The sequence below is a fragment of the Pteropus medius genome, unplaced genomic scaffold (genome assembly GCF_902729225.1).
Source record: "Pteropus medius unplaced genomic scaffold, Ma_sr-lr_union100, whole genome shotgun sequence".
Lineage (NCBI taxonomy): Eukaryota > Metazoa > Chordata > Mammalia > Chiroptera > Pteropodidae > Pteropus > Pteropus medius.
In genome coordinates this window covers 6,440,498-6,454,529 of record NW_024351543.1, presented here as the reverse complement: position 1 = coordinate 6,454,529, position 14,032 = coordinate 6,440,498, and the positions used below count along the sequence as shown (strand labels likewise).

General features: G+C 35.5%; 1 protein-coding gene across 3 annotated transcripts in view; it reads right to left on the bottom strand.

Moving 5' to 3' along the window:
* Positions 1–14,032, bottom strand: part of STXBP5L (syntaxin binding protein 5L) — a 260,367-nt gene that overhangs the window by 10,949 nt on the left and 235,386 nt on the right. For all 3 annotated transcript variants that reach the window (XM_039843137.1, XM_039843139.1, XM_039843138.1), the window contains 3 exons: positions 11,078–11,435; positions 9,034–9,199; positions 6,465–6,576 (listed from right to left, as the gene is read on the bottom strand). In XM_039843137.1, the coding sequence (XP_039699071.1) occupies positions 6,465–6,576; positions 9,034–9,199; positions 11,078–11,435 (636 nt within the window). The remainder of the gene's footprint in view (positions 1–6,464; positions 6,577–9,033; positions 9,200–11,077; positions 11,436–14,032) is intronic.

The window sequence follows — 14,032 nt, the reverse complement described above, 5'->3', positions numbered from 1 at the left end:
GCTTTATATATACCAAGCTATGTTTATAACAGTGCATTTTAAATTGATGGTCGCTTAAGTTCTAACACATTCCAAAATCACTACAATTTTTTCTCATTCTCTCCATGTTTATGTTTTTGTCATTATTTTTTACTACTTTTGCACGTGTTTGTGTGTATTGGTTTATTACTGTAATTACATAAGGTTTCTACTTTTGCTTTTTAACCTTTGTATTAGCTATATAGTTGGTTGATCCATTGCTTTCACTGTTTGCTTTTGTCAGTGAGAACTTTTTCTTTCCTATATTTCATATTTATATTTTTTGTCTTTTTTTTTCTTAAAGAAGCCCCTTTAATATTTTCTATAATATTGGTTTGGTGGTGATGAACTCCTTTAGCTTTTTCTTGTCTGGGAAGCTCTTTATCTCTTCTTCAATTCTAAATGATAGTCTTGCTGGGTAGAGTAATCTTAGTTATAGGTCCTTGCTTTTCATCATGTTGTATATTTCATGCCATCCCTTCTGGTCGGTAAAAATTTCTGTTGAGAAATCAACTGACAGTCTTATGGGAGCTTCCTTATAGGTAACTAACTGCTTTTCTCTCACTGCTTTTAATGTTCCCTCTTTATCTTTAAGCTTTGGCATTTTAATTATGATATGTCATGATGTGGGCCTCTTTGGATTCATCTTGTCTGGGACTTCTGTGCTGCCTGGACTCATATGTCTATTTCCTTTGCTAGCTTAAGGGAGTTTTCAGTCATTACTCCTTCAGATAGGTTTTCAATCCCTTGCTCTCTATCTTCTTCTTCTGGTACCCCTTTGATGTGAATGCTGTTACACTGATGTTGTCCCGGAGGTCCCCTAAAATATCTTTTTTTAAAAATTCTTTTTTCCTTTTTGCTGTTCTGATTGGATGTTTTCCTCTACCTTGTCTTCTAAGTCACTGATTTGAGCTTTTGCTTCATCTAATCTGCTGTCCATTCCTTCTAATGTATTCTTCATTTAAATTAATTGTATTCTCCATTTTTTATTTTTAAATTTTCTATCTCCTTTTTTATGTTTTCTATCTTTTTGTTGAAATTCTCACTGAATTAATCTATTTTTCTCCTAATTTCATTGAGCATCTTTATAACCAGTGATTCGAACTCTGTACCTGGTAGATGGCTTGTCTCCATTTCATTTAGTTATTTTTCTGGAGTTTTGTCTTTCATTTGGGACAAGTTTCTTTGTCTCCTCATTTTGGCTGATACACACTGTGTTTGTATCTATGTATTAGGTAGATCTGCTTTGTCTCCATATCTTGACAAAGTGGCCTTATGGAGTAAGTGTCCTGTGGGTCCCAGTGGTGCCATCTCTCCAGTCACCTGAGCTGGGTGCTCCAAGGTAGTCCACTGTGTGGGTTATGTGTGCCCTCCTGTTGTAGTTGAGCCTTAATTTTTATTGGCACATGAGTAAGTGGGGTTGACCTTCAGGCTGACTACCATAAGGGCTGGCCATGACTACAGAGGATGAGCTGTTATGTGGGGGCAGCCCCCATGGAGCAGGAGTCACTTTAGCAGGGCTCTGGTACCAGCCTAGACTGCCTTTCAGGTGTATCATTTGTACAACTAGTTGTGTGATGCTCTTGTGTGGCCTGAAGCCAATCACCAGGTATTTTGGTTCTGGATCCTCTTGGGAAGTGCTTTGGTGCAGGCCAGTGTCAGCCATCACTTGTGCTGGGCCTGGGGTCTCTTGGAAGGTGCTATAAAATTATCTGCTTGTGGGGATTGGCAGTGCTTGGGAGAGGCTATGCTGCAAACTGAGGCTAGCTGCCACTTGAGACAGGTTTCGGCCCCTTTATTGGGCACCATGATGTGAGGTGAGGCCAGCCACCATTTGTGCTGCTTAGTTGAAGTTCCTGCTCTAGAGTGGCCACCACTTATGCCAGGCTTGGGGCCACTTAGCAAGAGCTACAAGGCACGCTGAGGTCAGCTGCTGCTTGTTTTTTTAGATTTTGGAAAAGTTTACAGCATGATCTGAGGCATACCTCGTGTGGAGGAACCACTGGAATAGGCCTAAATCAAACAGGTGAGTTGAGTGAGGTGAGGTCTCAGGGAATCACCAGGGTGGGATGAACAATGTTAATCAAGTTAATGGGAAGTTCAGATTTGGTGCCCTCCCGCGCCAGCTAGCTGGGTGGGAGGGGAGCTCCATAAAAGAACAATGGCACCTGGTAGTGCTGCTGTCCCTAAAGAGAGCTATTCCAACCCATGTTCCTCCAGCTCTCACCTTGAAGTTAGTCAATTTAGTTCCTCCCCTGTGCCCCTGGTTCTTTTCCAGCTGCTGCCCCTGCACTGGAGCATAGAGCTTGTGAGTTTTTGACCAAGTGAGTCTATGTGTGAGCACCTTAAGAGGTTCTCCACAGTCTCCAGCAGCCTTGTCCTTCTTGGATGCAATCCTTGCTAGTTTTCACAGCCAGCTGTGGGAATTTCTCTTCCTAGTACTGGAACTTTGGGCTGGGGAGCCTGGTGTGGGGCTAGGACCTCTCGCTCCTCAGGGAGGTCCTCCACTGCCAAGAAATGCCTCCTCATTTTTTAAAATTAAGTTTATTGGGGTAACATTGGTTAATACAATTATATAATTTTCAGGTGTACATTATAATTTGACACCTGTATATTCTATTGTGTGTTTACCACACAAAGTCCATTTTCCTTCAGCTACCATATATTTGATCCCTTTGACCCACTTCACTCTCCCCCTAACCCCCTATATTAGACTCCCTTTACCCCATCCACCCCCACTCTCCCCCACTCTCTACCTTCTGGTAACTACTAGTCTATAGTCTATGTCCATGACTCTGTTTGTTTGTCCTTTTCATTTGTTGCTTTTAGGTTTATATCCCACATATAAGTGATATCATGTGATTTTCAACTTTTTCAACCAATCATCCCAAGGTCCATCCATGTTGTCGCAAATGGCAATATTTCATCTCTTCTTATGGCTGAGCAATATTCCATTGTATATATGTACCACAACTTCTTTATCCAATCATCTATCGTAGGACACTTCAGTTGCTTCCATGTCTTGGCTACTGTGAATAATGCTGCTATGAATATCGGTGTGCAAATATCTTTTCAGGTATGGGTTTTTAAGTCTTTGGGATAAATACTCAGTAGAGAGATTGCTGGATCATATGGTAGATCAATTCTTAGTTTTTTGAGGAACTTCCATACTGTTTTCCATAATAGCTGTACCAATTTGCAGTCCCACCAGCAGTGTATGAGGGTTCCTTTTTCTCTGCATTCTTTCTAGCATTTGTTATTACTTGTCCTGTTGATTATAGCTATTCTAACAGGTGTGAGATAGTATCTCATTGTGGTTTTGATTTGCATTTCCCTAATAGCTAGCGATGTTGAGCATCTTTTCAAATATTTGTTGGCCATTTGTATGTCCTCTAGGGAGAAGTGTCTGTTCAGGTCCTCTGCCCATTTTTTGATTGGATCATTTGCTTTTTTGTTGTCATGAGTTATATGAGTTCTTTGTATATTTTGGATATTAAGCCTTTATTGAAGGCATTGCTTACAAATATATTTTCCCATTCAGATGGTTGTCTCTTTACCTTGTTGACAATTTCTTTGGCTGAGCAGAAGCTTTTTAGTTTGATGTAGTCACATTCATTTATTTTAGCTTTATTTCCCTTGCTTTTGAGCTCAAATTCATAAAATCCTCTTTAAGTCCAAGATCCATGAGTTTTTTTCCTATGTTTTCTTCTATGCATTTTATTGTTTCAGGTCTTATATTCGGGTCCTTAATCAGTTTTGAGTTAATTTTGTGTGTGATGACAGACAACAGTCTAGTTTCATTCTTTTGCAGGTGGCCTTCCAATTTTCCCAGCACCATTTATTGAAGAGGCTTTCCTTTCTCCACTGTATGTTTTTGGCCTTTTTGTCGAAAATTATTTGCGCATATAAATATGGGTTTACTTCTGGACTCTTGATTCTGTTCTACTGGTCTGTGTGTCTGTTTTGCTGCCAGTACCATGCTGTTTTGATTACTGTCACTTTGTAGTATAATTTGAAGTCGGGCAGAGTGATGCCTCCAGCCTTGTTCTTTTTTCTCATGATGGCTTTGGCAATTCGGGGTCTTTTGTGCTTCCATACAATCTGATGATTTTTTTTGTTCTATTTCTTTAAAAAATGTCAATGGGATTTTGATGGGGATTGCATTAAATCTGTATAATGCTTTAGGTAATATGGTCATTTTAACTATGTTGATTCTTCCAATCTAAGAACACGGAATATCTTTCCATTTCTTTGTATCTTTTATTTCTTTTAATAAGGTCTTGTAGTTTTCATTATATAGGTCCTTCACATGTTTCATTAAACTTATTCCTAGATATTTTATTCTTTTTGTTTTAATCCCTCCTTATTTTTAACCTCCAAATGTGGGTAAAGGGCAAGCCTGTTTGTATCTCTGCCCCTCCTTCCAGTCTCCACCTGGTTTCTTCTGTAAATCTTTAGTTATAGGATTTCTATTCAGGTAGTCTTCAGGTGATTCTCAACATTCTTGATGTTGCTGAATTTTGATGTTCACAATATATGTGAACTCATATTTAACTCATATCAATGTGTGTTCCAATCTCAGGTCTGATCTTTTGTTTAAATTTTGGCCCAAGTCTTCATTCCAATGTTCATCTTGCCATCAGCCTTTGTAGATCCCAGTTGTTGTTTTTAAGTGTGTGTGTGCATGTGCGTGTAAATACTAGAAAATGAGGTATGTGCATGATGGGCATTAATATACATATGTTAAAATTCAGTGAATTTATAAGACTAAAAATTTCTCCATCATTTACAAAGCTGGTTCATTTCATTTTAATGAAGTAATTTTTTTTATTGAAAATAATTGCTGTCTTGGTAAAAAAGCATTTCCAAGGACATAATGTTATGAATGTAATCTAGATCTTTTTTTTTAAATAAGAGCCTTATTGGGATATAATTCATATACCATAAAATTCCCCATTTAAAGTGTATGTCAGTGGTGTTTAGTATATTCACAAAATACTGTTTTTAGCAACTATTACTACTTCCTAATTTTAGAACATTTTCATTACCCCAAAAAGAAACTCCGTACCCATTAGCAGTCACTCCCCAATCGCTTCTTGCCCCTGTCCCTGGTAGCTACTAATCTTTCTGTCTCTGGATTTGCTTATTATGGATATTTTATATACATGGAATCATACAATACGTGGCCTTTTTTGTCTTCTTTAACTTAGCATGGTGTTTTCAAAGTTCATCCATATTATAGCATGTATCAAATTTCGTTCCTTTTAATGGCTGAATAATACTGCATTGTATGGAAGTACCCAGATCTTTGCTTAATTAAAAGTTCAAGAGAAAAGAGTTTTGATCAGCAAGACCAAATGGTGATGAGATATTCTGAAAAACATATCTTTTTTTAAATTTACTTTTTTTTTTACCGATCTTCCCTCTCCCGGAAACCATCAGTTTGTTTTCTGTATCTGTGGGTCTGTTTTTTGTTTCGTTTGTTTATTTGTTTTATTAGATTCCACATTTATGTGAGATCATGTGGTATTTGTCTTTCTGTGTCTGACTTATTTCTCTTAGCATAATACCCTCTAGGTCTATCTATGTTGTCACGAATGGCAAGATTTTATTCTTTTTTATGGTTAATACTCCATGATATATATATGTGATATATATATATATACGATATATATATATATATGCGATATATATTACATCTATTTCTTTACCCATTCATCTATCAGTGGACACCTAGGTTTCTTCCATATCTTGACTACTGTAAATAATGCTGCAGTGAACATAGGGGTACATATATGTTTTCAAAATACTGTTTTTGTTTTCCTTGGATAAATAACCAGAAGTGGAATTGCTGGGTATTATGGCAGCTCTGTTTTTGATTCTTTTAAGGAATCTCCTTCATACTGTTTTCCATAGTGGCTGCACCAATTCACAATCCTACAAACAGTACATGAGGAAAATATATTCTTAATTGAATATATTCTTTCTGAAACTGTTCCTTTGTATCTTTCTGCAGCTTTTTGATTATTGTTCACTAGAGTCTCACTGATAGATTTTAAAAGTAATTTGTTCTGTAGTATTGGTAAACGTGTTCTGAATAATTTGTTTTCCAACCGTGGTTAAAGACAGGCACATTCAAAAACAGTTTTTTCCCGACTTCAGTGACTGAATGTCTTCACCCTGCCTTGCAGGTATAATCTGTCTGTAAATGACATGTTTATTAGCTTACTTATTATTTGTATGAATTTCAAGTATGATAAAAATAGTTAAATTATTTCCTAATAAAAAGGGATCAATTTTATTCATGTTTAATAAACAAATAATTTTTATTGTATGAAGCAAAATAATCTAGTCTAGAATTTGAGATCATATATTACATTACGTTATATATACACACACAGGAATTCTACTTTGCGATACAGTTTTATAATCAAGAGTTTACTCACAGAGTTCTTCTCTGTCAAATGTTTGTCCACTTCCACCAAAGAGTCCCTTTAGAAAGCCTCTGTTTTGAGCTTCTGGGGTCTCTATGGGAGTAAACAAATCTCCCAGCATGTCCTGCATCAGATCCAAAAAGCATTAGAGTAACTAAAAATAAACCAATAGATCAAAAGATAATACTGCAGTTGTTAGAACGCATAATGAAAAAACAGTGTTTTCCAATTTTCTTGGTGAGTTTTGCTTTGCTCCCAGTTTTATCTCTGGTATTTCTTTCTCCTTTACCTTCCCTTCTGCAGTAGCTGATGTTCTAAAATTTTTATTTTTCTGCCCTCTTCTCCCCTTTACAATTAGAAAGCTTGGGAAGATGATATATTCGCCCTAGGATTAATTTTTACCTGATCAATGACTATCAAATTAGACTTCTGATCTTTTTTAATTACTGAAGCTTCTGCCTGTCCTAGTCTCTCTTCTGAACTAAGCATGGACTGTCTTATAAAATAGGAAGCCTTTGGTGGTATGTGGAGAAAGGTTGGATTTATTTTTATGTCAAGTACAAAATTATGCAATGGCTCAAGGTAAACGATTCAAAATTGGCAACTATCGAATGGTGAGGTACAATTGTTCAGAATATTTGGTGTGCTTTAGAATGATTGGAGAAAAATCTTGTTAGCAATATAGCTGCTCAGGCTTTATTCTACACATAATAAGTTAGAATCTACAGAGATGTGCTCTGGATATCTATAATTTTAACTTGCTCTCTAGGTCTTTCTAAAGCCAATTAAAATTTTAGAACTATTATATAGAGGAAGGAACTTCAACCGGAAATCAGATCTGTGACCTAATAGTCATGTCCCAAGTTTGTCTATGAACTTGGGACATGACTTTATCTTCATCATCTCCCTTCACCTTTACTCACCAGACCTGTGAGCTTCCTCCTAATTCCTTCTCTTTAGAAGTGACAGCACCATCTACTTAGTTCCCCAAGCTAGAAACCCAGGAATAGTTATTAATTCCCTCTTTTTCTTCCCTCCTACCTCTAATAACCCTTCAGTCTAACTGATTACACTTCATAGCTATTGAATCTGCTAACCTTTCTCCATTCTCACTCTGGCTGCCTTATTTCAAGCCATTGTTATTTTTGGCCTTAATTATTTTAAAAAAGCCTCCTAATTGTTCTCCCTACCTTCAATCCTAATTCCCCAAACCAATCGTCATACTGCAACCAGAAAATTAGTTTTAATAAATAAATTTGCTAAATCTTTTTAATGACTTCTTGTTGCCCTTGGGATAAATGCCAGATTCCTTAAGGAGCTTACTATGCGCTACAAGATCTATTCTCGACTAATTTTCCAGCACCATCCCTCCATTCTTTTCACTTCCCAACTCTGATCTTTGTTGGAAGTTTCCTGAACCCCTGGGCTTTCCCATGCCATTACTCTGTCAAGAATACCATTACCTTTCCATCCCCAGCCATCTATTCCTGTGGATAACTCCTACTCACCCTTCACAATTCTTTTCTAACTACTCACTCGCTCTGTTCCACCAACTCAAGTGTCCCTCTTGCATGTCTCCCCAGCACTGGCACAGTTATATATGGACAGCATTTCCACAGAGTATTGTGTTGTCTGTTTACTTATTTCTCCCTCCATACTAGTAGGTAGGGACTTGTATCTTATTGTACCCTAGAGCCTAGCAAAGTCCAGGCATATAGTAAAAACTCAATAAGTGTTTGTTGAATAACAATAATAATATGTATTATTTATTTTTAAATATTTATTTATTATTTATTTTTAAAACTTACTATATTCTAGGCACTGTGCTCAGTGATATATATGAATTCTTAATTCTTACAACAGTGTTCCAAGACAGAGCATACCGGTAGATTAAGTAAAATGTCCAAAGTTACACAAGTGGGCAAATTACAACTTAAATAGTTTAGAGCTTGTATTCAACCTCTATACTATAGTGAATGGATTTTAGTTTTCTTATTTGTAAAATGAAGGGGTTGAACCAATTAAATTTCTCAGATATTTTAAAAAATTATGTGACCAGTTTTACTTACTCAAAGATAGATAGGCTTTTATATTGTTTCTAGGCTCTGCTTACTGTTATGATCAAAGACAAATGCCCACTTCTAACACACAGAATAAATATGTATTATTTCGTATGTCTCTGAATCAAAATTAAGTTTTCTTAAAAAACAAAAAAGTCAACGAACTCCCCTGAATTGTATGCAAATTGTTTGTGTGTACATACATATTCCCCACCCTGGAGGGAGCGTTTATAATCTTTCAGAGGATTTTCCACAGGCAAAAAAATCCAAAACAAAATAAACAAATTAACCATTACTATGTATAATCTTTACATTTCCCCTTCTTTCTTATTTTTTTCTGGGTATACCTACAACCACAGTAGAATTTGGTAGGGTCACAAGGATGACTATGATATTCAAAACATATTCTAGGGAAGGCATATTTGTTGTCTGGCTTAATAGTATGTTAGCTTTTAGACATCTCTAATTCTCTCTCTTCATACAACATGTCTAATGTTTTTTCATAAATGTACCTGACCTACCTGTAGATTATCACACATCTCTTGGCTGTATGTTAACCGCTGAATTTCAGTAGGAGAGACGAGGTATAATGCCTGCCCTTCATTGGTAAAACAAAATGTCCGTGCTATCCTCATGTCTGTCAGTGGTAAATAATTAACATCCAACATTGGGCGAAGACTAGGTAGGCTGAATGGAAAAAAAGCAAATCCACATTTCATATTTGAATTGTTGGAAGCTTTTAATTTCTCTGTATAAAATTTGCAGGCCTTTATAGAAAAGCAGTGATTTTTATACCACTTTTATATTTTATGATTGTTTCTTTTTATCTTTTCGAAATCTTAGTTGTAATAAACTAGACTTTGACATAAAATCATATACAGAAAAAAATCATGGAAAAAGTTCTTCTGTCTTAATTCATTAGAAAATTTTCTTGAAGGATGGATAAAATGCAGTGGCCAGCAATTTTAGGATGCTTTTTGTAGCATTTCACATGTTCCTACAATATTGTTATAGCCTTTGGTTATGTCAGAAACACTATATCTGAAAGTACCTGACTATATGCTTGGTCTATTGTCTTTTTTTAAGCAAAACTCCTGAGTCTGTGGAGGTTATACACTGATGGAAATGTGGTTTGGGTCCAGATCACGGTGCCTGGGAATGGAGGCACCGTGAACTGGACCCAAACCACATTTCCATCAGTGTATAACCTTTTATGAAATGGCTTTGGTCCCCATTCCTTTACTCCCACAATACAGAGGAAATGAAAATTATTTATGACTTAGGGCACCTTCACTGAAGGCATGATTAATAAATAAACATGGCTGGGGCTGTAAGAGAATGAGAAAAAAGTTATAAATGATAGATGAGAATTTACACATCCAAACGAATACCACTCATCTGAACTGTCTTACCAAATGGCTATATACTTATCCTAATGTTGTAGCCACTTATTTTGCTTAAAATCATCAGAATGTCCCTTTGGAACTGTCATTAGAGACAGTTTTACAAACTACTGAAGAAAACCAGTCTCATTGCTTTTAAATCATACCTCTAATGCCAAAAGGAGGAAAACAAACTTGTAATTAAATTCTAAACTTTGAAATCATCCCACTAATTCCAATATGCACAATGATTTTAAATTATCCCAGATCATAAAACTAGCACCTTGAAAAAAAAGTGCTAATTTCTCATGTCAAAGTAGTTCACAATTACAGTTTAAACCCTAGAACCTGACCATATAAAATGGGGCCTGATATCTGTGCTCCTGGAATAGACTTTTTATGATGTTCTAGCTCTGTGCTGTCCAGTATGGTAGCCACTAGCTACATATGCCTATTGAGCAGTTGATACATGGCTCATCTGAATTGAGATGTTCTGTAAGTGTAAATTATATACTGGATTTCAAAGACTTAGTATGAAAAAATATTAAAATGTATATGTGGAGGCATTTCAAGTAACTAAGCTCCTCAAGATATGAGTCTAAAACAAACCCAGTTAAACATCCATGATAGAGTCAGTCAAATTAATGGGTGGTGATGGGGAAGAGGTTATTCATATATGTAAAATGGAGGATGCAAATAATACTTTATTTTCTGTGTCCTAGGGAAGCTGTAAGGATCAAATTAAATTCTGTATGTAAAATTCTTCTGTGTACTTTGAAACATAGTAAAAGTAATACTTCATTTCTTTTCCTTGTAGTTTATTCATCTTTAAACTTTTAGTGCCTAGAATAGCTTCTGGGAGATAACATTTGCTCAATAAATGTTTGTTGAATGAATATGTGAATGACTGGAAAATCATTCTTTCCTTAGATTCTTTAGTGTCATTAAGGTAAATATATTTCATTCAAAATGCAAAGAATTTTTAGCAAAAAAAAAAACCTCAACAAAAACAAAACAAAATAAAAACCCAAATTGTTGAACAATAAAACATTCATAAACATAATGAAACAATGACCTCAGGTTTCTTCTTGATAACATCTTGCACTTTACACATATACTTTTCAGAACTGTACCTGGTTGGCACTGTTGTGATTACCAAATAATTTATAAAGAAGGCAAATACCTCATTATCATGATATGCCCATTGGCACAAAAGCACGCCAGACAGGCACTGTTACACATGACTACCACATTTGCTTGCAGTATGAAAGATGTCTCAGTGATGTTATGAACATAAAGGCAAGTCTGAGAAGGCAGTGAGAAGACTTTGGCTTGTTTTTCAGAGCAGATTATTGTATACTGATGATCTGTTTCTTGGGACGGAGAGGGGCAGTTCATGACCAGTTTCCTTCTCCAAGATTTTTCATTTTCATCTATGTTGTTTGGATCCCTCCAAACTTCATACGGCGGTTGCATTAATCCACCAGTTTGATCCATACAGGAGAATGTTAGTACAGCTCCTTTCAATGAGAGGAATGTACCTATAAAAACAATTTCATATCACTGGCACATAAAATTCTTTCTAAAACAGCTGTTATCATCATCTATGGGAAATAAGCGTTTTATATTATAATAATTTACATCTATAGAATCATAATATTGCAGTAATAGACATAAATCAGTAGATTTGTGAGTGCATCAGTTGCAATAACTTAGAATCATAAAATGTTCTAAAAGGAGCCTAAAACATCAACTTGTCAAACCCTTTCATTATATTAATAAGAAAATGAAGACCCATGAATATGATGAGACTTGGGCCAGGTCACATAGCAAGTTTACAGCTGATTCTGGTTTAGAACTTAGGTTTCCTGAATCATGATCCAGTGGTCTTTCTTTATACTATATAGTCCATCTTAAAATTCTTTTTTAAAAAATATATTTTAGAAAATATATAATTTTTATTTATTAAAATCGACTGAAAAAATAATCATGCTACCTGATTCCATTTCCTTCTTTCACAGGTTCATTTGCTAGCAAATACTTTTTTTCTTCTTCTGAAATTGAACACTCAGAATAAATTTCTTGAAATTTTAACATCTAGAGTTTATGCTAACAATTTGGATTATATGGGAAAAAAATCGAACTACCTTTGTCTCTTAGGCAGGCTAATGCATCTTTATACAGAAAAGAGGTTTACTTACCTGGATTCTCCAAGTTTGAATATCCATGCCAGATTACTACCTATGGGTGATTTTTACCAGTCCCAGAGGATAGGATACTATAAAGTTTAGGAGGATAACTTGGAATAGATTGACCTTTGGACATTTCCAGACTCTCTCTTAAGCAATGCCCTAGCAGTCTCTTTCCTTTGTCCTTTGACATGTAGAGAGAGTAAGAGGATTAATAGAACTGATACCCCTCAAGAGCATATGTGTGACAGAGACATGAAAAGGGAAAGGGTGAATTTAAAAATGCATTCCTCTTAGAAAGTAGTTTATCAATAACTTAAAATACTTAAAATTTATCAAGTTCAAAATAACACGTTGAGATGATTTAACTTCTCAGTTGTGTTTCTAAACTCACTTTAAAACCAGAATTAGTAGCCTATGGATGTCCTCCTAGGATAATTGAAGAGGACAGGAGAATAGAGGTTTAGGTGCTTCATTCTGAGGATCAAGGTATAAAAGACCAGCAATCCCAATATCCCACGAAGAAAAAATAATGCCAAAAGCTATGGCAAATTATTTAATTAGAATTCATCTAGAATTGATCCTTCTGTAAGACCACATTTCTGTAACTACCTGCTGCCTCAATTTAGAAATAGCCTAAAGTAGGTTAAAAAGATAAGAAATCTACATTTTTGAAGCCATTCTACTTATACCTGATGTTTACAAGCTGTCAGCATCAAACTGACAATTTCTCAATAAGCTGCCCTTGCCAAAACAGCTGCTTTGTTTCCTAATTTGTAGTCAAAAAAAGGTTTTTATATTCTGTTTATAAGGTTTATATAAGGTTTTAAGTTTTCCCAACTATTATTAATCTTTATAACTGTCTTTAATCTTCTCTGACTTAACAAAAACTTAAGTTCAAATTACAAATAGGTACTAGTTCAGAAATGGGCTTCATTACAAAGCAAGTTAAAATTTAAGGACTTCTACAATAAAATCTTAATTCATTCTACAGTAAATAATTGACCGCACAATTAATTAGGACTTTCCTCTTTACCGGAGAGCTCACTGGTTAGAAGTGTACATTATTCCAGCTTTACAAATAACCAGCCCACCCCACTACAATCTTCATTCAATCAACAAATATTTATTGAGGGCTTACTATATGTTCTAGTCTCTGTTTTAGGCACAGGGGATATAATAGTGAATAAAACAGATAAAAATCCCTACCTCATAGAACTTACTTTCTATAATAGAAACAGATAATATATGATAAATAAGTATATATAAGTATATAAGTATATATACACATATGTACATATATATATATATGAGATATTAGGTAGTAATAAATACTAAGGAAAAAATAAAGCAGGAAAGGGATAAGAACTCTTGGGAAAAGGTGTGATTAAATTTTAAATAGAGTAGAAGATGTTATGGATTAAATGTTTGTGCCTCTTCCCTCCCCAATGTGGATGTATTTGGAAATGGGACCTCTAAGAAAATTAGGTTAAATGAGGTCATAAGAGTGGGACCCTAATCTCATAGAATTAGTGTCCTTATAAGAAGAGATGCCAGAGAGCTATCTCTCCCTCTCTGTGGAGAAACAGGAGAAAGGCCATATAAACACATGGTGAGAGGGCAACTGTCTGTAATTCAAGGAGAGAGCTCTCACCAGATATCAAAACTGCTGGAACATTGATTTAGGACTTCCAGTCTCCACAAGTATGAGGAAATAAGTTTCTGTTGTTTTATCCACCTACCATGTGGCATTTTGTTATGGCAGGCCAAGCAGACCAGTATAGAAGAGGAGGCATCATACTGTGAGAATTAGGGCTCAGGAAACCAGCACAAAGTACTGATATTTTGATTACTGTGATTATCCTTTATCTCTGATGCAAGAGTCCATGAAACTGGCTACTTTATTAGCTTGCAAATAAAGTAAAATCTCAAACTTACAAATCTTGACG